General features: G+C 37.7%; 1 protein-coding gene across 4 annotated transcripts in view; it reads right to left on the reverse strand.

Annotated features, from left to right (window-relative positions):
• The window catches only part of CTDSPL (CTD small phosphatase like), an 84,275-nt gene that overhangs the window by 19,332 nt on the left and 39,462 nt on the right, over positions 1 to 25,481 (reverse strand). For 2 of the 4 annotated variants that reach the window (XM_030007929.2, XM_030007931.2), the window contains exons 2-4: positions 15,471 to 15,625; positions 8,169 to 8,201; positions 1,393 to 1,494 (exon numbers count right to left, since the gene is read on the reverse strand). In XM_030007929.2, coding sequence (XP_029863789.1) covers positions 1,393 to 1,494; positions 8,169 to 8,201; positions 15,471 to 15,625 — 290 coding nt within the window. Of the gene's footprint in view, positions 1 to 1,392; positions 1,495 to 4,615; positions 4,670 to 8,168; positions 8,202 to 15,470; positions 15,626 to 25,481 lie in introns of all 4 variants that reach the window. The other 2 variants (XM_030007927.2, XM_030007930.2) reach the window with 2 other exon arrangements.

Genomic DNA, 25,481 nt, shown 5'->3' on the forward strand with positions numbered 1-25,481 from the left:
TCAAAAACCAGACAAATCACAGTACAAAGTTACCCAAGGCATTCAGAAAGCAAACTTTCATTTTTACATTTCAGGTAACACTAAGCCTAATACTTCATTATTTTTATGTAAATGTAGACTTTTAAATTCAGCTTTCTCTTCCTATTTTTGACTCTCATTTAATTAGGAAGGCATGGTCCCTCCTGTCCCAATCCAGCTGTGTTTCTAATCTCCCTGAAAAATTCTCAAGCACAAGTTCAGTCTGGGTATAGAAGACAAGGATCTGGCACTGAGGTTAAGGGGTTTCTGTATGCCACCACAAATTGTTATATACCATTAGGCACAATAAAGACAGAGAAGAATCTCAGTTTCAGTTTGAGGCACAGGAATATTTGTTCTAGTATCTCCATATAAGGTCTTCTTTAAGTCAACAAAGACAGGCTGTTGCCAAATTCTAACCACAACATGAATTACGGTTTGCATATTTAAATGCTGGCAGCTAAATATTGCAGGATTAAAATGTTGAGTTTATGCTAGCAGTGAAAAATGGAGTGCAACCAAAACTAGAAGACTATAAAGTTGATGGTAACTCTAGTTTGCTACTACTAAGGAAACTTACTATTGATTCTCATAAATTCTCCAATCCAAGTATAAAACTAGGAGATGCTTTATCATGTCTGACATTTGCTAATCAGAAATGCTACCAGTACTCGGAGCCAATTTAGGTTATTTGTATTTCTGAATTCTCCTATTCTAACTTTAGCTCTACTTAAACAATAGAAAAACACCACTACTTCCACCACATGCTGAAATCTGAAGGGTTATAAAAGTTGCTTCTAGAAGATGACTGACTCATCAGTGACAGCTAAATGCTATTTGCTTTCCTGTTGTGAAAGCTAAATACTTAAAAACACTTAACTGTGATTAGGACAGCAGTCTGACACAGAAAGCAATTTTCTCAGCCACAGAGCACAGGAATCACTGGTGCCCAAAATCTACTGGTTTAAGGTACATCTACCTAGCATAAAGCTGAGCTGAGTTTTCTGTTCCCCTAGTCTAACCATGGCATCATTTAAACATCAAAAACGAAACCATATTTTCAGAGTAAGAAGTTTTATACCTGTTAAAATACAGGTCCTCGTTGGAATAGTTACCATTTAAAGCCATGAAGTCAATACTATTCCAGGCCTTGCTGCAGTCAGTATGACTTTCTCAGAATCAAAAAAAATAGCAATGTCTATGTTACTCCCTTTACAGCTAAATTAGGACAAATAATCATAGGAGTAACAATGAGAACTACCAGGCATCCTGGGAGAGCCTGTAAGACTAGTTAATGCGTTAAAAGGCTTAACATTTCCTGTAACATTCACTGACAGATTCAAGTTGCAAGAGATTGCTTTTGAATTTACTTACCTTAAATGAACTGTGCACTAAAGTTTCATCTAAATCAATGACCACACACTTCTTCCCATAGTCTGATGCTGTCAGTTCTGGCAGGAGGTATTTAGCTGGTGGCTAAAAACAAAAAGAAAAGAGGAAGACAACAAAAAAAAGTAAAACCTCTATTGAAGGGGCACTCTTCTGCCAACATTACTATCCTAGTAACTACTGGGAACTGAAATACATGACTCAAAGTTGAATGTTTTTCTGGGCTCATTGCAAGTACATGTATGGAAATTAATGGCTCATGCAATACCCATACAGACTTTTCTTCTTTCTCTCTCTTTTTTTTTTCTTATTTTTAAATGAGAGACTTGTTTGGAATGATCTCCAAAGCATTGGAAATGGAAATGGTAAAACACCACCACTAGCTAAAAAACAATAGAGAAAAATAGGACATTTGATACAATGATTTCTTTTTCCAGTGGCCCTCCTCCTAATGCCTCAGTTTTAGTTGCTGCTGTTATCCTATTTATAGTCAATGCCATTTCCAGCTATATCACACCAATGGACCTTTACACCAATTGCTATTTCTGTTTGCCGTGAAAGATGTTAAAGTGGAGAAATCAATCCTGAAGGAAGACAGCATTACTAATTTTATCTTCCAGGACATGTCTCCACTCTCATTTTTACCACTTGTGAGGGTGCTGACCAAGAGCTTTCATGTGGATTACGTTCCCAATCAAGGTATTAAAATTGCAGTATAAAACCTAAACTAGGCTCTTCTACAGTACAGTGCCCTTACTAAAAAATGGTACCAATTACATGAATTGACAATTTTTCTGAAAGCAATGCAGACAGTCACATAGACTTCCGATGGCTCATTCCCCACTTTAACATCCCAATTTGCAATACAATCATGTTACTTTAGACTTCGGTACTGGATACTTCTGACATAACAGAAATGGGGAAGAACCCTTCCATTTGGTGCTGAAACACTGGGTTTTTTTGATGAAGGAAAAGGACTAGCTTTATAGAAAAATATCAACAGGGACAAGCTCAAGACTGAGAGGAAATTAAATTAATTAAAAATTGGATACAGAACTCTAACTTCATTCTTTTGCTATCTTTTTATCTGTTCAGACAATGTTGCTTTGGTAAGGATGCACCTATCATGCTTTTTGTTCTTTTCAATAGCTTTTTGTAGAAGTTCTTGCAGAGATCTGAGGCCATCCCTTTGCAGACAGTGGGAGACAAACAGATGAGTCAGACACCCTCTGAACACCCTACAGCAGCAAGTACAGATTATTAACCACTGATGGATTTCAGACGTCGTGTTAACAGATACTGGCCAATGATGCCTAGTAAGTTCCTGTTTAAATGAACTACCTAACAAATGAGATTCTGGACTTAAATAAAAGTGTCTTTAGCTAAAGTATAAATTACTGGGGGATTTTTAGGAGTGCTCACTGAAATTGATTTGGTTCCTTACAATTAACATCAACAACAGTTTTTTCAGCTACCAAAATGGAAGCTGCCTTGCTTAGAAGCCACTTGTCTCAATGCATTTTCTCTCAGCACACATCTAACAATGACCTTCAAGAAAAAAACAACTTCTGCTTAATGCCTGTAAAGTACCCATCCATCACAGTAGCCTAGCGAGGCCGAAATTTATAGGACGGCCTGTCTAGGTGATAGACAGTCCCATGTATACATTACTTCAATAACTGCTTGAGCTCTACCTCTGCTTGTTTGCAACTACAACCAGATCTAAAGAATTTTGGTTTCTCACTCCTGTTTCAAAATCCAGAAGGTATGTAGGCACCCCACCTCAATTTTTCTGAGTAAGAAGGATCCAGACTTGCAACCTAAACACTTGCAACCTAAACAGACTAAAAGCTTATTGAAAGAAAAATCAAACCCATTTGAAGACAATAATCGTCAGAACCCATGTTCTGATACTGATTTCTTGTCTTTGAAAACTAGAAAAAGGTAGGAACATCCCAAGAAACCTTAAGCATACCGTTTGGTTTTTTTTTAAAGAATAGGTTCATTCATTTTTGTACTCTTAAAGACTGTATTTAGTTCGAATATTTGACTAAGTTAATCTGCACAAAGAGTTCAAAGCCAGCAATTTCTTCTGCCATGTGAATTCTTTTTCAAACTGAAAATGTCTATATATATGGAAAATATATGGAAATAGATATTCTTTCATATAAAAATATGCATATGTAAAATATGAGCACTGCCTTATCACAGATATCTTTGGTTTTTATCTGGAAACTAGTATGCCTGTCATCCAGAAACAGATGGACATACACCAAGAACTACAAAATGTGAGAACCTTGAACTCAGTTTCTCTCCCTTTTCAGTATTGCCTTAGGAGATAATGTGTAATTATTGATCTAACTTTATCTACCAAGACTACAGCTCAAGGTTTTTCCTGGGGAAAGTCTCCCACTAGGGCACACCAACCTTCCTACAAGCTTTCAGCTTCTTGAATTCAATCTGATCCTGTTTTCAAAGACACCTGGTCAACAGTTTGCACATTTGAAGATCAGAAGAAATAAATTTTGTATTTCAAAACCTGTATCTCTGTTGCCCTCAACTTTGAAAACACATTTGGCATCTGATAGTCTAAGAGGGATAAGGAAGCTATTCTGAAGCTGAAGGCACTACAAGTTGCAAGACTGCTAAACATCTGGTGTAGGACTTTGGAGCAAAGATGACATTTTTGAGGCTTTAGGAACTTAAAGGATTTGTACGTAGGGCACCAGTCCGTTTGTTTTGCTGTTCAAGCTTTCTGATCTAAAGCAACTTCCACGTGCCAAGAGCAGCAAAGCTTTTAGGCAGAAACAAGCATTACTCAATATTGTATTTTAATTTCCTCACTAATGGAGACATATCCAAGAAGAGTTCCAAATACCAGATTTCCATCATAGTTAATAGCAAATAGTTATGGATCTTTGATAATTTTTTTTAAAACATAGTAGCTTTAAAGTTATCTAAGATGATTAAGAGTACTTAATTGCGGCTAACAGCTACTCATATTTACTATGTAATACTCTCCAAAAGACTGCAGACTTCCACAGAACTCAGCAGAAAAATAACATGTGGTATCTCAGTACTGTAAGTCCTAGCTTGGTCTTCAATTCCAACAAGACATAAATTGTACACAAGTTAAAGCTTTTAAACTAGTCACTGTTTGGGATTTATGCATTCCAGCTAGGTCTCATGGCTGATCAGCTTAACAGACCTTGTAGTGAAACGACTGCTGCACTGCTTCAGTCCCGTGGAAATAGTATATTCCCTAAGAAAAAAAAAAAAAAAATGGGGTGGTGGTGGCAAGAAAACAGGACTTTTGGTTGAAGCATAAACAGCTGGTCAACATAAACCTTTCAGAAATTTACTGTATAAAACAATCATAACTTTTCTTCCCTGTAGGCCCATATTTCCCACAGAGACAAGTATCAGAATTAATAAGCCCTCTCTTTGTATACTGGAAATGTTGTCTAGCCTAAGTGCAGCACATTAATTTGCTGTTCATTTTCCCTTCAATTCACACTTTTGGTTGCACTCTACATAGTTAACAGCTTCTCCCAGCAGTTACGCACCAAAATACTCTAATAGAAGATAAATTACTCCCACTTAAAACACAGCTGCCAAAAAATGCTAGCTCCTGTTATGAAACGGGCAGTTAACAAAATTTCTTCTAGAAAAAGTTGTAACAAGAAGTTGTCTAAATGTAGGTAAGGACAAGTGAAAAAACAGTATCCCAGTGCTAAGATTTAACTTCTGCAGGGATTCTGAGGACTAATTTTGGTACCATTCCTTAATACTGTGATTTTAAATTGAACAAAAGAAATGGACACTCCAACTCATTTAAGAAGGTGCATGAGTATGGCTTTGTTTTTTCCATCTACCTTTTTGTTCAAAAGAATGAAAGCAGGTGCTGAAGTTGCTATGGGTCTCTTTGATTTCTCTACCATACTCCTTTCCAAACAAAGCTGAGAAAAACCCATGAAAGCACAGGCATCCTGAGCTATACTTAATATATTTTTAAGTCAGGTCTATCACAATGTGTCAGCTGCTACTGTTTTGTCTAAATTTGTTTGTGTTTATTTCAGCCCTAAAAATAAATCATTTTGCAGCATTAGGGAAAAAAAAAATCAGTTACACTGCTGTTTAATCTATGCCTTATCTGGAAACAGTTTCAGAATACAAGATACAAACAGGATAAAGTTCATCTTTAAAAAAAAAACAAAGTCACACTGTTTCTATTTTCTGAAAAACCGAACTTGAAGCTGGCATGTTTCTTGCTTAGCAATTATCTCTATCAATAACCAAGTGAAAATTCATATTAATTCAAGTCTTTAAATTAAGTGCAATTAATGCAGGAAAAATCTGATTGAGCAGAAGATATACTTCACTGATTTGCACATAAATATGTACATAAAGCATCTGCACATATGTACATAAAGCAATGGAAGTTTTCAAACAGGTGACCTCAGCAGACTGCCAGATTTTATACATGCATAATAAAGCTCCCGCAAACGTAATATTTTGACTGGAGGCTTCAACTTGGAAGTTTAGTGAGCGGGGAGTGGGCCGTACTCTTTTCAGAGTCACTAAGGAATTCTCTAAACACTTGAAGTGGTTATATTTGCAATGAGCCCTATAAGAAGTTAATCTGCAACTTAATTGTGACCAAGCTCACGCTGTGTCTGTTTAGAAGATTTTTCTCCTGGCATGTATAATACATACAGTTGAAACAGCCTATTTCTCATCCATGACCCTTAGTGGGTCTTAATCACACTATTAAGGACAGGTGTCCTCCAGCACTCAGGACAAAAAGCCCTTGCAAGACTGGCAAAGAGGACTGCTTTAATTTTAGGCATTTTTCTAATATAATGTTGCATCTTCATTCCTACCACTTTATCCATAGGCAGCTCGCTTCTGTCTTTATTTAGACTATTACGTACTAATGCTTGCTGGCTTCTGTTTGACAGCCAGAAGCACTCTGATACTCAGATAGTAAATGTCACACAACTGCCTGCGGGCAACGGTTGCTTGACAACACTCGCATGTCCTGCTGGAAGAAGGCATCGGATGGCACCGGAGAAGAGAAATGAGTGTGTTTAAAGTCACCTGCTCACTGAGAACTCTACGTCATGATTGCAAAGATAAGTTAATTTTACTGCCTTATTAAAGTGCTGGGAATATAGGTCAGCAAAATTACAGTTGAGCTATGGAAAAAAAAAAAAGTAACAAAAAAAAAGAACCCTGTTCTTGAATCATTCATTTTCCTACCACTACCCAAATCTAACAGAGCACTGCTTTAACGTTGCAAAGACAGTGTTCTAGCAAAGTATCTCATTTCATGTTTGTACCTGAAAAAGCTGTACTCATTTGTCATTTCAAAATTTTGTTCTGTTTGAATTCTTATTTCATTAATACCTACACTAACTCCAAGGCAAAATTTTATTACAGGTCAGAGCACAGCCAGAACATGTTTTACATTCAAATAACTATTAGTAGAGTAACTACAGTGACCAAACAGAATCTGGCAGGTATGTAAAAGGAAAAGGAATTTAGAAATCAGTATTTTCATAAATCCGAAGTTTTCTATTCCCACACTTGCATATACAAATTACATGCATGTACATGTGTGTATATACATACATACACACATGCACGCAAACATATTCATGAGCCAAATTAGAAGTAATTTCATATTAGAAATAATAGGTAAGCAATAAAAAGTAATTACTAACAGTTCTTAAATCCAAGAAAAAGTGGTGAAGAAGTGAAGTGATCCACTCAGTTATAGCAATCTCCTGACCCTACTGTACTGAAGCATGGACAGGGTTCTTACAGGATGGGTCTTGTAATGTTGGACTACATGAGAAGGAAGGGAAAGAGGGAAAAAAAAGGTATCTCGGGGAATATTCAGGTCTTTAGGGGCTATCAAATATCTCAGGAAAGAGGGCTGTGTCAGTAACTGCACAAAACAGCACTGCTACTTCCTGGAAAACTTTGCAATAATATAGTATTAGAAACAGCAAAAGACCTCAAAAAATGTATTTCCAGCTTTAAAAAGCCTAAGTCTTCATCCACATAAAAAACAAGTAGAAAAAGAACAGCTTTTTGACCAAAAAAGGTTAAACTTAATTAAATGAAAAGCTTCAGTTTGAAGAACTTTTTTTTTTTTCCCCTTCCTTTTATTTAGTTTTGGAAAATAATTCAGATGTCAAATGGCATTCCAAGTTTAATCCAGGGAAGATAAGCAGAAATATTAAGGCCCATAAAACAGCGGCTGATACTGAGCACATCATCTCGAACGAGTGCAGTAATGCAGCTGTGGTCAGTGTACTCTTTGTTTTCCTGAAGTGGCCTGTTTCAAAGAAATTATGCAGTTTCTAACTCTTATTTGCAACTGGAATATAGCGAAAAATTAGAGGAAAAGTTTTTTGTAACCGTGTTTCACATAGTGATGGTAAGTCACCTTTTGTCTCTATTTAAGTAACTTCAACTTTCAGACTACTTCATGCATTTTCAAACTGATAAAAATTCAAAAACTAATTTATCTGAGATGCAAGATGAGAACCATATAAAACCGAAACTCTACTTTTAGTCCCTGTACAACATGTGCAGTTCAATTCACCTCTTGAGTATACAACAGTACAGACAGAACGTAAAATCCTTTTGTTAACATGCAACACAAACCAGACCTGTTAGACTGCAACATAAGATGAATCAAAGCAAAAGTTATGAAAATTATTAAAAGAAAAAGGGATAAAAATACATACACTTGGTATAGGCATGACCTGCATCTGGTCACCCTGGGGAAAAAGAAAAAAAATCACTGTAAGGGTAATGGCTTTTAAGGGTAGAACAAAGGTCTGAAGCAGTAAATGTAGCACTCAAACATTTTAAACCAAAAGTTCAAAGTATTCAAGAAACCAGGGTAAAAAAAATAAAACCAGGATCTTGCATTTTAGTCACTGAAATGACCGGTTAGTGTATCGGCATTTATGATTTTTAGGAGGCTGGACTGGTAAAACCCATGCTATGATTAATAAGAGATGATAGTAAGAAAGTACATGTATTTACTGTAACTTTTTCAGCTTTAAGACCTACTAATGGGTATATTTGTCTATTTTCACTGCAGCGACAAGAGGCTCAGCCAGACCTTGGTAGCAGGGCAGAAGCCCACTCCTTGAAGTTGACTTCACTTGAAACAAGTGTCTCAGAAAAAACAGTTTTTTTCACTTAGGCAACAGTAAAATGTCCAAGAAGGACACGATGATGATAAACTAATCCAAGGAATCCTACTTTCTTCACCCAGAAAGAGGCAACAGTATCAGTGCTCTTCCCATGGTCTCACTTTCGTATTGTACTTGGGATAAGGCAAGACAGTCTTGGCCAACTCGACCTTTTCTTCTCATGCTGGGACCTGACATATGGAGACAAAGACACTTCCATTTACAGCTTCCAAATGGAGAAAGCGTGGTCACAGAGTCACCAACTCAAATATGTAAGAGATTTTTGGGAAGTAAGAACTGTATTTTCTAATCTTTCTAATATATCAAAAACAAGTATTTGTTTTCTGGTGGGCACAGCACATAAAAAAAAGGAAGCTCACCCTTCTAGGACGGATGTTGCTTCGGTAGATGATTTTATTCTTTAATTACTCGGACAACACAGGCTCTGACTACCAGCAGACTGATTATCTATTGAAAGGGCCGTTGTCAACATTAGAACATCCTCTTTCAGCTTAAAAAGTCTTGTGCTCACTTGTTTTGGAGTCTAACATAACATTGACACCTCACTGACAAATAAAATTGATTCAGTTTTATTTTTAAAATCCTCTTCTTTTATTGCTATAACAGCAGAACTTTTTACTGCGGTTTGACCAAAATCCAGAGAAGCTGATGAAGCAGCTAGAGAGCAGCAACTATCATGAACTATCAAGAAGTTTGCTTTATTAAAAAGTACCTGATTTCTGTAAAAACAAACACACACAAAACCTGGTAAGATCCAAAATCCAAATTTTCATCAAGGTAATGGCAAAAAGAAAAGAAAAAAAGTATAATTCAGCACATTAAGGTTCTGTTAGTGGGACATCATCTGAAGTTGACGGGCATTTGAGAAAGGAGCGAATCTGAGTAGGTGCCAGCTGGGTTAGCTGACCTGCGATCAAACTGTTATCAAGGATATGGCTAGGCAAGCAGAGCACAGATTGTGAACCTGTGTTTTGCTTTGTTTTTAAAGACTTTTTTTGCCTTCACTGGTAGAGAGAATAAAACACAACTGCAGCTCCTCTTCTGTCAACAGACAAGAACAGTGTATGAGAGGTAGAGACATATCCACAGTTACGGTACAAGATCTCGTGGACACAAATATAGCTGTGTATCACATCAGGTATTCCCACAGACTTCAAGAGGCACTCACCGTGGTGTAACTTCCTTTCTATTTTAGCAATCTCTTGAAGAAAGAGCTGCACCCCACGGTATTACTGTTAAGCCTGACTTTCACGGGAATCCAGAATCTAAGTTGCTGAAGGACTTGCATTACTGTTTGCTTTGTTTTTCTTGCAGAATTTCTTAAATCAAAAAACAATAAAACCAAACAAATTTCCTAAGAGGAACCCTAAAAGTACCTATGCAAAAATCAAAATGGTAATGATAACAACTGGAAAAACAAGCAGAAAGATAAATAAAAGAGTCTGCTGGTAAAGCATAAGTGTTCATGAACAGGCAAATGCTTTTTAAAAACAAGCCTGCCATGGGAAACTTTTTGAAAGTGTCCTGTCTCATTTCCTGAAGCCTTGGAACAGGAAGGGAAATAGGTCATAATGGTATCGTTTGAAATAGATGACAGATGACTGCATTTGTTGAAGTCTTTCCATGAGCTCCTGATGCTGGTAACAGGACAAAGCTATTCCTAGAATGCCAAAATTTCTCCATTGTATCACTAAGATAAACCAGGAACTCATTTGTGCAACCACTGAAATCAGTTTTTTTTCATGGGACAATATATACAGCTGAAATGATAAATCCTACCTTTTTCCTTAGTTATGTAATTTTAGTTTGAGAGACACAACATTTTCAATACTGCGTCCGTTCATTAATGCTGTCTGTCTACAGTCACGTACAGGATCAATGAGCATCAAGTTACAGGCCACACTATTTAGCTTTTTTGAGAACAGTCTGTATTCAAAGATAAGGAGCTGTTTCATTTTAAAGAATAACCCCTTTAGAGAAGAAGCTGATCAAAAGAACAGATTTATCACATTCGTTTCTTTAACACAAAGCTTATACTAGACCATGATAGGTTCTTTACAATATTTTACAAAAACGATAATATAGTTACTATCTGACTCTTTCATTGACTTGGAATATCGAGCTTTGTCTCTTAATATAGAAGACTTTTGGGGTCAGAATGAGTAGGCAGAGAGAGTGGAATCAAACATAGCTATGCAGACGGGATTCTTGTTTTCTAAACAGACCTGACATACCACGTGCTGATGGTGACCAACAGAACCAAACACCAAGAATTTTCTTGCTCTGATCAGCAAAGGTGAAGCAGGAGAAAGAGTACTATAATTTACATTAATCTCAATTATCTTCCTCCACACTGAAGAGTGAGACTGGTTTCCACGTCTGTTTGGAAAGCATGCCGTTAATAGTCTCCCCATCAAAGACTCCATGCTCATGCTGCTCCTCTAGGTCTCTTGTATGAAGAAGATACTACTTTTGACCTCAAGAACGTGCTCTCTACAAGCTGTTTTTCTCACTCTGGTGAACCATATTCACATGGCATAAAGAAGATCCTTCTTCCTGCACTGTTATAAACAGAGATCCCTGAAGCAGACAAGAGTGCTGGAGACATGACAACAGATCATCAAAACAGCTTTCCAGCATCACCTTGGAGATGACATTGTGCAGCAAAAAGCAGCGGGGAGAAGGAGACCTGTTGTAGTGATTAGGATGGGTGAGGTGGAAATTCAAGGACTTGACCTTTCTGGCTTCATTCCTGTTACAGGGAAGGCTGTGGGGGCAGCTGCTGCCCCCAGAATAAACCCTCTTCTAACTCTGTCTTCTTCCCTGTTGACTGTGGATCAAGACCTTCTCCTCTAATCCAAGAAGTATAAAAAACCTTTTCCTCATTCATGCTTCATCTTGTTGAACACAAGCCATCTGCCCGATTTGGATCTAACTGTGAAACAAAAGCAAAGATGACTCTAGTGGAAGTGGGTTGTAAGTGAAATGGCAAAGTGCCAATAGTGTCAGAGCTCTCTCACCCACCACGACTGAAAGCAAGGGGAAGAAAGAGCTAGTTTGCATCTAGCTTTTCTCACCTTCCTCTATCTGGATCCTTCCTTGAAGCCTGCAGATGAAATCTGTATCTGCAAACACTTCAAAACTCGGGTAACAAACTTACCCAGAAAAAAAAAAAAACAAAACCAAACTTACACCCAGAAGCACACCCAGAAAATACACAAAATAAGTCAAGTCGCTAATTGAAGAACAGAAATTGAGATTTTAATTTATTCAGAAGAAAACAAAAAACACTCCCTTCTCCCAACACTCTGGCCCCTAAAAAAAGAACTAGCTGGAAGGTGTTGGTGAGCTGCCTGCTGCTGAGGAGGCAGGAAAAAATTAGCAAGGATTTCTTGAGGCTGAACATTGTGTGCTCCCAACGACACATCTGGCTTGGCATCCAAGCTGCAGACAGGCTGATATACCCACTGTAATAGATATTACATCTTAGAATACATCTTTGTGCTGCACTAAAAAGCCGTCGCATTTTAAGAAAAACAAATATACAATAGTTTCAGTAAATACAAGTTATTATTGAAAAATGTTGTATTGAAACTACAGAGACAGGATGGACCCATTCATTACCAGTATTAGAGTCACACTTGGACAAGCAGCTGCACTGCGAGTAGAAGGTTTAAAAATGAACTCAATACTTTAAGGAAGTTTTTGGGCTTTTTTGCTCCCTAATGGAACAGAAGTCAGTGCTGACAGACCCTGTTTATTCAAAACCATGCTCAGTTTGGTGTTTCTTCCAATCCTATGAAGAAGTGACATGACACTTAACTTGCCAAGCATAGTGAAGTCACATCGTTTGGTAAAATACTAAATGAAGTACTGATTCATTTGAAGCACCAAATTAATTTTTTCTAATGCAGCAAAATAATAATAATAATAATAATAATAATAATAATAATAATAATAATAAACCCCGTACAATGCAATTACTCTGAACAGAATTTCAGAACTGTGTTTTCAATTACTTTATAAAATACCCTTCCCTGCGTTCCCTTCTTTACAACAGGTTAGCATTTAAAGAATTGAGAGTCCTAGTTAGAAGGAAGTTAGCTTGTCACATCAACTTCACCTTCAAGAATACTCCCGAAGCAACATAGAACAAACACTGAATTCCTGTAAGACCAGCAGAAGCTTTCTCCATTACTTTCCTTCCTCTGAAGTCTTTTGTCACCAGTTTTCATGTAACAACTCTACTGAACAGTAAAGACAGAAGGAAAGTACATCCAAGTAATTTTATACTAGTTTCTAATGGGAACTATTTAACATCATTGTGCATTTTTCTTTTTCTATTTTTGAAGGAAAGGGTCACAACACATGAACTGACTGGGCCACAGTCAGAGGTCACCTGTGATGGGATAATTAATAAAACATACAAAAGAGATAGCAGATATAAGTAAGTGACCATTTGAAGAGCAGCTCAACATAATTTAAACTATTTTAACCTGGCAGGCAGAATAATGCCAAAAGAGCTTTAATTAAACAGAAGAGGAGTTTAAGCAGTGTGTTGTCAGGCCTTTTCTTTCCTAAAACAGGTAATTTTGTCATTCCTGGACATTTGATTTCACCAATTTACAAACTGAGGCCCACTGTTGAATGTACTTTTCCCCAACTTACTTATCACTTCTGAATCTAGACAAGATGCTCAGTGTAACTCGATCAAATTCAACCAGCCTGCACAGTTTTAAAACACAGCTCTCCTGGTAAAAAGCACTAGCCTGACAGCCTAATGATATACAAATATATCCAAGTCTTCAATGTTGTTTTTCTTTTTTAAAGTAATTTCCTACTTAAACTAACAATGTTAGCACTCAAAATAAAAACAGCATATAAAAACACACACAAAACTTATTAGTCTTTAATACTGCATTTAAAATAGAAATGTCACAGACTTACTTGCACTCACTGAAGAACTACCCAAAAGCTTAACTATACTTGATTTCTTCTACAAAGATCTGTATGCATCTGAGTGCCTTTCATTCTATTTGAAGAAAATGCACTCTTTAATAATTCTTTTTAACATATTCCTTGACCTTTTTTACTCTATTAAACTGTAGTCTGGTAATTCTATGGATTGTGTGATTTGTGTCTTGGGTTTTTGTACAAGTATTGCACAACTTCAAAACTGCTCACTAAGATAGCACAGAGTGAGGATGGGAACTTGTGTGTATATACATGCAATCACTTGCTCAAGGAGTAAGATGCATTTAGAAAGCAATTGTTTTACAGAATGCAATCTGAAAACTACTGACTCCAGACCATTTTAACTCACGTTTTCTATAGAAAAAACAAACTCTTCTTTTCTTTATGTTTTTCTTTCCAATGAACTCCCATTTTCTCTCAGCTAGCAGCCTCACTTTTGCCTCCTTTCCATTCCCTACCATCGTGGAAAGGGAAATTTTACTAGTTTCCCATTCCTTTTGTTTCTCAGGGGAACGTGCGCATACATGCTACACACTACTCAGCTTTCCCTTCAGCACATCCAGGCTAGATTTCCCTCATTTCAGTCAAAACGTACCTTAGCTAGCAAAAGAAGTCTAAAAATACACATACAATTTCTCCTCTTGGCAGAGGAATTTTCAGTGCACTTTACCTCTGCATGAGCAGTTTCAGCATGAACTGTTACAGTTCAGACTTTACCTCCACACGTATTCTTAAGTCTCCTTCACTTTAATTTGCTTTCCTTTCCTCTCTCCCACCAAACAGCTCTTCTAATCTTTCTCCTGAGCTTTTCAGAATTCAAACATAACCAGCAAAATTAAAAAAAAAAATAAAATGGACTGGACAAGGTAGGTAAGAAATCAGCTGCATCAAATATGAAAAATTAGTGTGAAGTGCAAAAGGGTGAAAAGATAGAGACACTTCCATTTCTGCTATTATTCCCCATCATGGATACACCTATGTTTGTGATCTCTTAACATCCTGGAAAAGTGCAAGGGGAATGGTGTTTCAATTAAGAGTATAGTACTAGCACTAGTGGAGTTCTGAGAGTGCTGAAAAACGACATGGTATGGAAAAGATGGTATTCTTGTGTTTGCTATATTGAACTGAAATTCTTCAGTTCATAATGCAAATGCTCTCAAGTGTTATCAGATTTAAAAAGAACATATAAAATCATTTGTGTTGCGATTTTATGAATATGGCAAAGCAATGTAATTACTAGAACTCAATGCAAGTAATATGCTGCTCTTACATACAATGCTTTGAAGTGCTGAAAGTTTATATCAATTAATTTGACTTAAGTAAACAAAACTTAATAACCTGGAAAAATGGCCAAAAGCTGATACCTCTGGACTCAGTGTGCATCAAATATAGGTGAACGGGTTAGAAAAAAGGTCCAAAGAATTACAGTTCTCCCCCTCTTTGAACTGTTTTTATGCCACTGAAAACCCTTTCAACTGACATTCAAAGAGGTTCCACTACGCTCCAGTGGACAGATTTTAATCTTCCTGCAGCTGGGAAACAGAACCAGATGCTAGAGACAACTCAGCATCTGAAGTTTTATGAGAAGTCCATGTTTTTTTGGTGTCTTACTCAGGTTTTAAATGTTATTTGCTTACAAAATGTATAGTGCCAATACTCTTCATGGAAAGGTTAGTTTTAAATTGCATCTGAATAGATAGTATTAGCAATTCACCATCAAAACAGTAATTTCTTCTGTAACTCAATGTGTTCCCCATGTGGGAAACCTATTAAGACAAACCTTCAGAAGTGCAGAGTTAAATCTTAGTTACAAAAGATCCATATGAGAGCAAAATAAGATAAAAGCCTGACCTTCTGAAGTCCTCCATTCTCCTCCACCAAAGGAGGAAGAGCACTGGTGCTATTGGTAGATGGTGGTTCGACATTGTAGTCACGAAAGCAGCAGAATAAGGTGCTAAAGATACTTCGACTCCTCTGCTTCTTCAAGCTGATATTACATTGGGACACTAGGAAAAAAAACAAACCAGCAGAAAAATAAATTCATGTAGCACAGTCCTAGTTTTCCAGACCACAATGACTGAATTTAAGATGCACGGTTATTACCTCAGAAGTCCTTTTCAAGTCTTAAGATAACCTCACAGAAATTTTCCATCATATTTAGACACGCTTCCTTCCATTTCAACACATTTTTTCCTTGTCAAACTCACACGGTGACATTAGCCTATTACTAACCAACCTAGATCTCCGCACAATCAAAGGTCTTGCCATACTAAGACACTACACTGAGAGTTTTCCTAGAAATATCCGAAGTAGGTACTGTAGATGACATGAAATACCTTGCTGCTAAAATAAGTCTCTGGATGGAGGAAGCAAACAGGACTGATCTAAAACAGAAGAGACGCAGTAAATGCCTACTGATGCCCAGGCATATTTTCTAGCCAAATACACGACCATATGTGGAACATTTAAACTGCTGCAAGGGTCAGAAAAGCTTCCTCTGTTACTGCTTGACAGCGTTGCTGGAAGACAAAAGACACCACACAGAGGCAGCACGGTGAGCTGCAACACTGAATGCAGCAGCAAGTCTGGAGAGGGTGTTACTAAATAAAACAGGAGTCCTGGCCTTTCTTTTCAATTTGTTTATTTGTCTACCAGCATGAAAAAAAAAAACCAAACTGGTAAAAAGTTACATACAGCTCAATGAAAACAAGTGTAGCATTTTTAAAGACTAAAAACTGTAGATAAAAGCAACAGTTTGGAGAAAAGAAATGCACATAAGATATCTAGTGATTTCCCTAAGATTCAAACTCCTGAAAATTAGATCTTCAACACGGACATAAAAAAAAAAAGTTGGAAAAAAGTTTAGAATATTTTAAGTAACCCTCGATTTGACCACCAAATATTTTAATGTTCTGTTGTTAGCTAGAAATATTTGTTTCCTATGTCGGAGTGCAATACCTGACAGATTTAGCACTCTTCCAGGGCAGGGCCAGACAGGTGCACCCCTTTTCATCTTGGGCCTGTCGCGCAGCCCTTTTTCTTTGATGTTTATCTATACCACTGCAACATATGGTACTGAATGCTATTGATACTCAACTTGTTAACATCACACAGCAACACAATGAGAGACAACCATGTCACCTGCATCTTGTAAATAACTGCTTTACCACAACTAGTATCGTGAATACTGCAAGAAACCAACCACCACACACCCCCTGCCAGAGACAGGCACTCCCCTCTGCTGTATTGCCTTACCTTAGCCAGGACCAACTTATCCTCTCCATTAAGCAGAGGAGTATCTTACACTATAGAGATTAATGGCTTCCTTTTCAGAGTCAACAAATGATGCAATTTAAGATACATGCAAACAAGCCCGAACAAGTTATTTTTTATTCTTTTTTCACAGCTATGCAGCAGCGCATATTAAGGTAGCAAACTTTAAAAGTTGGATTACACTGAGAAAAAAGGATGCTATGAAAGTTGTAGCACCAAGCAGATTAATAGCTATCCATGCACTACATAGTTTATTTACCTTCTGCATTAGAAGGAACAAAACACTCCCGCCATCCCAAAGTTAGAGGGTAAGTGAAATCTTCCTAAGTCCCACTACAAACATCAATACGTAATTCCCCATCTTTCCTCCTCTCTCAGATTATTAGGGAACTGCCACATACATCTACCTTCCTCCTGATATTACAAATATATCAAGTGCATCAAGGCAATTGGCAACAGAAATACAAATAATACAATTATTAATATATAAAGAAAATTTCAGTGAAAGAAGAGTTGTGTATGAAATGGAACACATCTCTCCTGGAAGACTTAATGGATACCATCACAGTCTGAAGTCAGAAGGTGTGCAGGTACACATATGTGCTTTGACAAGAAAGCCTCATGGTGCAGATTTTGAGTGAACTTTCGACCATTCTCTGAAAATATAAACAAAATCCTCCAATTCTATAGAGTCAGCATAAGCTAGACATCAATACTTTCTCCTCTCAAAGCACTTGCAAAGTGTCCAAAAGTAATTTTCTGTTCTCCGTATCGTATGTAATTCCACATTTACCAAAATATTTTTCCACCTTAAGGGAGTGAGCAATGCTCAGGTTCAGTTAGTTGCTACGAAGAGGAAAGTATACCCGTATCAAAAACTAAATGGGTTTTATAAACATTCACCATTTACAAAGTGCTCAGATAACAGAATAAAGTCAGAATTGTGCACAGTTTTGTGCATGTCTGTGTGTTTAAGGAAGTGTTTCATTACTTTAAAGACTGAAACCAATCTAAACACTGCTTTTCAATACTCCAGTTAAACAGAAAACATATGCAAAACTCTGGCCATTGGTGGTGTAAGTTACAGTAAAAGACTCATTCTCAAAATGTCACATTCTGTTTGCAACAAATTTGAAGAAACATGCCTTTAGAAATCCCCAAAGGATACTTGTGCAGCTATGAAGGACTTTTTCAAAACAGCACTCAAGAAAGCAAGCACAAACAAGTTTGTTGCAATATCATCCAGGCAAGGAGAACTCCTTTCTGACCTTAAACACTGAAATATGATGAACTTAGAATGGGAAGCACAATTCTGTGTGCCCTGTTCCCTACAGCTAGTGCCACCAAAACCTTCCTAAGAATCTGTATTTTGTTTTCAGCCTCTGCTTAAGAATATGACAGCAAATAATCACATTTGAATGCTTAAAATAGAAATGCTCTTACACAGCATTTATCATAAGCTTTTGTTTTCCTGGACTTTGTAAGGTACAAGAATGTAACATTAAACTTCATTCTGCAAACAATTTTTATGCATAAAATAGTCCTCCCAAAGCCAAGACTACAGTTTATAATAAAGTCCAGTTTATATTCTAGGCTGGGTCTAAGGTAGGTCTTCAACACTGAATCCATTTCTATAAAGTTAATAAAAAGTTCGTGTTAAGCAAGAAAAACTAATTACCAAATGTTTGCATAAGAAATGTTGCAGAGTACTTCTGAGCTTAGTCTTGGGGAGGTTAATGAATACAAACAGCATGCAAAGCAAAAATTTACCTAAACCACATCATGTTTGTCCCCAAACCTCGTAACGCTGAAGATCAGACAATGGATGGTCTGGACTCGCAAAGAGCCATATTAACACATTACAGGATAAAGTCCCAAATTTTCAAGAGAAATTCTGCCCAGTAACAACTACAGCATTTAATGGAGAGGAGTGAAAGCAGGGATGCTGCATGGGCTCCAATGGCTATGGCTTTATAAAGATGCATGTGGCCGAGAGATGCTTGAACTCCTCATCTCTAGTGATTCCTCAAATCTGTTCGCATCTTGCTGCTCTGAGCTGCTGCGTGGAGCAAGCCTTTCCATCAGGTATGAATTACAGCAGTGCTTTTAAATTCATAACTTACAGCCTCAGCTACACAGCAGATCAACAGAACAACACAACCATTTAAGAACTAACATTTGTATCTTTTCTACCTAGAGGATAGAAAGAGGCAGTAAACAGAGTAAGTAGTCTAAATAAACATTCAAAACTCTCAGATAAAAGCTGCTTTGTTCAAATCTTTTAAGAATACTTGTTTTGCTTGATAAAACTCTACATTTGAAATATGTCCACTCACTTCCACTTTGTGAAATATTTGTTCTAGGAAAAACAATCCTTTATGTTGTTTTTCATCTTGGCAATTTTGCCATTCATAATGCGGTGGTGGTTCAAATAGGTCTTTCCACTAATTTAATAGATGTTATTTTAAAGAGATCCATTTTTTTAAATGATATATTATAGAGGTTTTACTGTGACTCAATAAATTATAATTTCGGATGCAGTAAGGAACAGAAGTTCTCAAGTGGCTTCATATGCCATGCTGTATTAACACACACAGGTATTGCATACGTAGAAAAGATATGCACCATATCTCATTTTTAGCAACTATGACAGTGTTGTGCATCACAGAAAATAGTTTCTCCTTCCTTCGTGACACAGGACCACATGCAATACGTGTGCTGTTTGCTAGATTTGCTTTTCTTGAAGCAGTGACAGTACAAATGTAACAACTATAACTCTAAAGGTGTAAAGAAGCATTCATACTGAATCACTACTATAAATTTAGGTATTCTGGATGCCAGCAAATTTTAAAGAGAAAAAAAAAAAACCTGCAGAGGACAAAACCTGGCGCTCCTTAAAAGCCTACAGGTAAGCCCAGGCAGTAATGAAACTGGAATGGTAAGCTGAACTATCTAAACTCCAAGTCTGAGCAGTATCCAGCATAAGGAATTGAGAAGACTTTTTGGTTTTTTTTCCCCTCCATCTTTTGGGAGTTACAACCTTGACTTCCTATGACATCCACAGAAGTACTATACTCATTACCCCTATCACCACTGAATGCCAAAGACAACTTCAAGTGACCTTTTACATCTTCAACACTGCATACCAAACATATAAACACTGCGTACCAAAAAAGCCCAGGCAAAACAACTTCACAATACAAAAGCATGTTATCCATGAAAGCAGAGAAGACTGTAACCAGCAGGTATCTGCAGAAGAGTTGAAGAAAGGAACCACACAAGACTGGAGCGATGCTTTACCTTACCACCACCCCAGGTACACTCTAACTGCACTTCAAGGACCTCCTTACCTGAAGGCATCAACTGCATATCTAACAGTCCGCAACAAATTCCTCTTTCATGACTTTGTCCCATCGCATTTTGAACCTCCACCAACTTTTAGTGGCAAAAGTATCCTGTGGCAAGAAGGTCCACAGCTCGGTCAACAGTTTAGCTGTTTCATAACTCTGACCCTCCTTGTGTCTTATCTTTGTACCATCTCTAATTCACATTTTTGAGCAGGAGAGAGACTAGAACCACACACAATATCCGGTATGAAAGAAGAGCACCATGAATTTATACACCCACGTAATGCTTTGTTCTCTTACTTTTCTAATAATTCCTAATATCTTATTTGAGTTTTACAACAACTGAATGTTGGGCTAATGTAATTTTTCAGAAGATCTTATCAGTAACACCAAGATCTCTTCATTAGCAGGTATTTCAGGCATCACAGCAAATATAAGCCAAGAATTCTTATCTCTTCCCATGAAGCAAACTTCACACCTACCTACACTTAATTTTATCTGCTACTTTAGAGGCCAGTCATTCAAAATCATGTTGCCTTCCTACAACTCTTCACAGTTAAGTTTTAAATCTATATACAGATGCACATATATGCACACACATTCATATACATGCACAAATACACACCCCTTTCCCTTACAAATTTTGTCACCTTATTTCCTTATTCCCGTCTCCATATGGTTTAATGCTACACTGAAGAGCAGACTGCACAGATCCCTGTGTAACTTCTTCCCCAGGGATCTCATGGAGGTCTGCAAGAGCCTTCAGCAAAGCAGTTTGTCAAATTATCTGAATTTGTAAAAGATTATCTGCAGACAGGGTCAGAAATGGGAGCACAGCTCTTCCCACCTAGGAGGGAAGTCCCTTTGGTGCAGATCTCCCCCGATCTGAAAACACAGAGTCTCACCAATAATTTCCAGATGCTATTTCTAATGACAAGCCTCATTGCTTGTAACCTGTGTGCTACCCGCTGCTTGCAGGTAAGTTAATTGTTGAATTGCCTGCAAGTTTCTGGAATCCAAGGATGGTCCACAGAACTGTGCTTATTGAGCTCTTCTGGTAAGTCCTAATGAACCCACAGCATTACTAAGCTGGGGGTGGGGTGGGGCGCACGGCTAAAGATAAAGGCAAGTTTTAAAATAAATTACTGCAATCACGTAAGCTTAAATGGAAGATACACAACCATACTGGGTGGTTATACGAATAGAACAGGAAGAAAAAAAAAACCCTAAACAACAAACCCCAAATATTACAGACAAATGTTATAATAGAAATTTATACAAGACCATGCTACAGCATCTTTTCAAACCTTTCACTTAAACCATCCTTTGGAGGCAGAAGGGTTGCGCTGCTGTTCTCCCACCAGGACAGTTTCAACAGGAGCACAAGTCACATAGTAAAGAAAAAGCTTTTCCCTCATGCCCTGTATTCTAGAAAAAAGTTTAGTTCAGGGCTTCTCTCATCAAATTTTGCTGTAGTTGTGTGAAATTACAAAAACAGATTGTTGTGCAGCCATTGTACAATAAACCCCTTGCTGCTGCAGGAAGCCACTGTGTGACGACTGGAGGGCTCCTAATCCAGCCCATCCCTCTGCAGCGCATGAGCGAGCTAATTACCGCTGATTTTTTCCTAATTAAATGAATGCAATAGCCAGTTCTCCCAAATAACATAAACTGGGTAATGAAGAGACTTTCTGTGCGCTTACAGATGAACTTGCTAAATGCAATAAAATGAACATCTGTGTATCGTGAGCTCTCTACTAACAAGTTTGTTTATAATACAGAATGGAAAGACGCAAGTCAGAATAAAGCAGTATTAAACAAAGCCTTTCCTCAAAAGGAAGCAGTTTTGAAATTTATACATGATTAGAGATGCACAATTTCTCAATCTTCTTAAGATGCTGTATCTGATGTTATTAGAAAAATAAAATTTTATATCCTACACGACTTAAGCTAGAAACAGTTTATAACTTTACTTCTACATCTCCTATATTTGTGATGTATTGACCAGGATAGAAACTATTTTACAATACTTGGTGCCAAATCTGCACGTGATGCCTATATAACTTCGGTTTCAAATGCCATTTGCAGTTTATCATCGAAAGGTTTAATCTTCCACATACGCTTTGCAGAAAAGACAGGAATAACAGCACTGTCACATACCTGAAACAACCGCCCACAACTGGTTTAAGCTTCAAACATGTACAACCCAAGCAAATTGTTCTGTTTATATTCAGCATGACATACCCCAGATTATCTTCATTTCAACTGAAGCTGGCAACTTCTCTCCCCCAAAAAACATAATTAAATAAACTTAAGGTTTTGTTTTTTCCACTGCATTATTTCTTTGAAGGGAGAGATCCCAGTCTAGTTTAGTGAAAGAAAAATATTTCCAAAACATTTAACTCCCCCTCCCCAAAAAACCCTTTCCCATACACTGCATTAGTAGTCTGCTCTGAATGGAGCTCATCGCATGGCTAGGGGCCAAGAAATAAATGCTTAAATATATAACACAGGTGTGGACATGGAGGAAAAATAACCAAGTAGCTTATTTTTACTTTTGAGATAATCTCTTTATTTCACTTTAATCTATTTATAGGAGGTCACTGCACTTGGATCTGAAAAAATGTCAATATGATTTATGAACTTTTAGGAATTTTAGGAAAAATTGAACGTTACTCTTAATAACCCATTCCATGATGTTTTGGAAAACAAGCTCAGAGGTTGCACCTGTACGCTAAGATCAAATGGTTACACAAGAACAGCTTGTCTCATTCAAAGAGAAGTTATCTAGTGGATATCAGAACACTACAGTTTGCTTTCCATACCTGTGAAAGTCCTATAAAAATATACTTTCATGTAGTACCTAGGACAAAAGGAGAAAAATCATCAGGATGAATGTTAATTCAAGACAGCTAAAGCTGTACGAAGAAAAAAAGACCTCTACCTAAACAAACAAAGCTTTGGAAACATTTTTGTTGCGGCAGCTTAAAGCAAAAAACTTCTTTTGCCCTACATAAATTATTTATTACAGTCCTCAAATCTGGGTGGATTAAATACCTGCTGTTGGTTACTGGATGCTCATTTTCTAAGGATCAGAAGTAGTGAAATTCTGAAGTCACTTTTTTAATACACGACTGAGAACTCAGCACTGCTCTCTGTACAAGGCTGTGATGCATCATGAGATACAGCTAGTAAATGTTAAAAACAGCAACTGTACACAGAAGCCTCTTAACTGACAAGCAGGGATAAGAAACCATGAAAAAGCACAAAACAGCACAAAAACCTGACGGATCCCAAGGCAAATTCCAAAACCATAAAGCAGTTGGTACACTTCAGTCTGCACACTGAGGTTTGGTTGGACATACATACAAATGGAGGTTATACCTTCATATGTGTCAGCTTCTCTCATAAGCCATGATTTAAACACCTGTGCTGTCTTGCAGTGTTGCAGAATTCAAAAAGCCAGGAGGGTTACTACTAGGAAATACTACGTTAAAAGAAATGCATCTGTCAGAGCCCAACTCCTTGCATTTATTCAGCTCAAAGACTGAAGGCAGATCCACTGCTTCAGGGGCATCCACATTTCCAAACGAAGCTGAAAAGTTAAAAACTGTTTTAACAACCTAATTAACCTACTGAACTACATTCTGAGTGAAATACCTTCAAGTTCAAATTAAACAGCTCAGATTTTGGCCATCTCCTTTCCTGCTCCAGTGCTTGACAAGCTAACAGGGCTACACCAAGACCACTTCCAATTTCGAGAAGCAGCACATGTAGATCTGTATCTCCAAAGGACTGAAAAGTAGGTCTCCTTGTGATCCAGGAAGGAACTAATTAACACTTAGCACTTTCATTTTTGTGCCTGTATCGCTTGCCACTGGAACAGCCAGGGACAGAAGATGGATGAGAACACAAAGGAGAAGTTAGGAGATGTCCACCTCCAGCGGCACTCCAGTAACTCCTCCAGCAAAATGAGCCAGGGAGCTGCTGTACCTTTGCCTGATATGTAAAGAGCTGGACATCATTAAAACAGGAGGCGAAATGTGCCCATCCAGCCTTACCTGGGTTCTCCTCTGAGCCAGAGGAGAGCCCGAGCTGTGCTCAGTACCTGTCCTGCGCTGGCATCCATCCACCTGGTCAGCACGTGGCATCGTGGGAGAGAGCATCAAGGACCAAGGACCAAAGGCCCATAACGGGGTGCCCTGGTCTTCAAGGCTGACCTGTGCACGCTCGCTTCCTTTTCACATAGGACTAAGTAGCTGCTGAACACACTAAAAAATGTGCTACAAGGATATACGGCCTTTTTTTTAATGTGTATATGCACACGTATATGCATACGCACGCAGTTCACAGTCGAACCTTTTCCTAGTATTGGCTTTTTTTGAGAAGAGCCACAGCACTTCATACGTTCCAGAGGTGCCTATGGATATAAAATCTCAAAACATACATCTGCTTAAAAAAATAAATAAAATCAGTAAATAAAATAAATAACTAGCCGCACCCCACAGTCACTCTTCCTTCAGATGGTGGTCTGAAATGGTAACAGAGCTGCCCCACATACAAAGGACCAGAACCACTTGAAAAAAAAAAAAAAAAGGATAAAATTAAAAGAAATAAACCCCCTCATCTCACTTTCACACCTCACACAAGGCAAGGTTGCGGCACTGGAGTTTAGTGTTCGTTGGCAGAAGTGATCAAAGTTTTTTTCCTTTTGCTAAAACAAAGTATTTCACTTCTGAAGTAAAACTCATGCAATGCAAAAGCGATGCTTCAAAACAGCTTAAGGGCAAAATAAGATACAGCAAATAACGCAAAAGTAGCTCCAGTACCAAAAGATTACTACCGTTTTTAACTGGATGGAAAACGAAGCTAACTGAACCCCGCAGGCAACATTATGGAGATATACTATGCTACAAAATAAACGTAACTATTTGCAGTGACATTGTGGAGCCATCTCTCCATACCTACAGTGCTTCAGCAAGTTTAATGTTTAGTCCCGGCCACAGTAATCTATAAATAGTGTAGAAGCAATATCCATAGAATCTGATATATTTAAAGCAGTAGCACACCATGAAGATTCACTTTAAAAAATACATTTTCTGTATAAAAAAAAAAAAAAAAAAAAAAAAAAATCAAAGCATTTCAGAAGCTGCAGCATTTCTTCATTGTTTGAGCAAGGACTGAGCTGCTCGATCTGGAGATTTTCCCAGCGCCGAGGTTTGGAGCGGCAGTTGAACAGGAA

Source organism: Aquila chrysaetos, chromosome 3 (genome assembly GCF_900496995.4).
Source record: "Aquila chrysaetos chrysaetos chromosome 3, bAquChr1.4, whole genome shotgun sequence".
NCBI lineage: Eukaryota > Metazoa > Chordata > Aves > Accipitriformes > Accipitridae > Aquila > Aquila chrysaetos.